The sequence below is a fragment of the Morone saxatilis genome, unplaced genomic scaffold, assembly GCF_004916995.1.
Source record: "Morone saxatilis isolate NCDOM2014 unplaced genomic scaffold, NCSU_SB_2.0 Contig7, whole genome shotgun sequence".
In the NCBI taxonomy this organism is placed as follows: domain Eukaryota; kingdom Metazoa; phylum Chordata; class Actinopteri; family Moronidae; genus Morone; species Morone saxatilis.
In genome coordinates, this window is record NW_023340246.1 from 7,161,007 (window position 1) to 7,162,651 (window position 1,645).

The 1,645-nt window shown below is 45.3% G+C and overlaps 1 protein-coding gene across 1 annotated transcript in view; it reads left to right on the plus strand.

Moving 5' to 3' along the window:
- Positions 1 to 1,645, plus strand: part of chgb (chromogranin B) — a 4,815-nt gene continuing 3,170 nt past the window's right edge. Inside the window, exons 1-4 of the mRNA XM_035678906.1 lie at positions 1 to 134; positions 302 to 348; positions 455 to 545; positions 957 to 1,641. Of these exons, the coding sequence (XP_035534799.1) occupies positions 89 to 134; positions 302 to 348; positions 455 to 545; positions 957 to 1,641 (869 nt within the window). The 5' untranslated portion in view covers positions 1 to 88. The remainder of the gene's footprint in view (positions 135 to 301; positions 349 to 454; positions 546 to 956; positions 1,642 to 1,645) is intronic.

The following is a 1,645-nucleotide window of genomic DNA, read 5'->3' on the forward strand; positions in this document are numbered from 1 at the left end:
GCGCAGCTCTCTCCTGCCGATAACGGAGAGGACGGGAGTTGATGCTTTCCCCCCCACATTTTCTTGGATATACCGTCTCCTCGCCAAGATGAGGCTTATTTTTGTTGTTGTTGCGGTTGCGGCTTTGTTGACAGGTAGGTGGAAGAGTGCTGGGTTTTCTTCTTACAGAGTGTTTTAAGTTAGAGAGCGCAGTTCAGGACCATGGACAGAGACACTGACGACTCTCACTTTAATACATGCGATTCCTCGTGCAATGCCACATTTCAATCATTTTAATATAATACTTTTTCTTCTAATGCAGAAAATCTAGCGCTTCCAGTTGGAAAAGAAGGACAGAGAGAAGATGTGGTATGCTTTTCGAATGCAATTTGATTGTTAAGTTTAAAAAACTGTCAGAAAATGAAGCCAAAAAAGCAGCAAAGAGATACGTATTTATGTTATTTGTTTATTGCAGGTTACACGATGCTTGGTTGAAGTCCTGTCCAAAGCTCTCTCCAAACCGGACTCTCAGCTGGATCAGGAATGCAAAGATATCCTCCAAGCAGGTTTGTACCACAGGCAGACTCTCCAGTGTGCATGGGGATAGTAAGCAGGCATATTTAAAGCATTAAGGACATTGTTGATGCAGCACTCTTGAACTGTCAGGTCAGGTTTGATTAAGACTATCTTGGCAACTAACTTGGGGACATAAATACAGCTATTAAGATTGTTGAGTTTTCATGCCACTTTTCCACAGACAAGACAAGCAACCAAAAATATTAATCTTTATCTTCCAGTACAGTTCAGTACAGCAGCTTTTAATCAAACCTAAATATCAAATCGGTTGGCCGTCATCAACTACACAATGGGATTTTAATGGCTTAAGTCCATTAAGAAATCCATCATAACCTGTCGCTGAGAGCGATATTAAACTGATTCTTTACACCTCTTTTGATCTTTCCTTTGTTCTGTCATAGGGGTTAAACATGCCCCACTGGACAAGAAGAGTGCAGAGGGGATAGCGACTCATGGAGAGGTGGTCAAAGGTCATCCTGAAGTGCCTGAGGCAAAAGGAGCAGATGTGAAAGACATCGAGGCTCTCCTGAAATCCGTGGAGGAAAAAAGAGAAATCCCAGAAGACGAGCGCAGCCAAGAATCCTGGAGTCTGGGTGACGAGAAGGAGAAGAGACACGAGAATGAGGAGGAACAAGAGCGGGAGAAGAGGAGCAGCTGGAGGCCTGGAAGATACCACCAACGGAAACACAAACGAGGAGGAGAAGAAGACAACGAGCGCAGTCAGGAGAGTTGGGGTGTAGAGGAGAAGAGATCAGAAGAAGACGAAGAAGGCGAAGACAGAGAGAAGAGGAACTGGAGGCCTGGACGATACCACCAAAGAAAACACAAACGAGATGAGGAACCTTTAGGAGAAGAGAGGGAGGAGCCAGAGGAAGAACGTAGCCAAGAGTACTGGGATGTAGACAAAAGGCATGGGAATGAGGATGAGGATGAGAGATACAAGCGCATATGGAAGCCCACACATCGCTACCACCACAAGAAAAAGCTCCACAAACGTGGTGAGGAGGAAGATGAAGATGGCAGTCGCAGCCAGGAATCTTGGGGTCTTGACGATGAGAGAGAAAAGAGGGACTGGAGGGCTGGAAGGTAC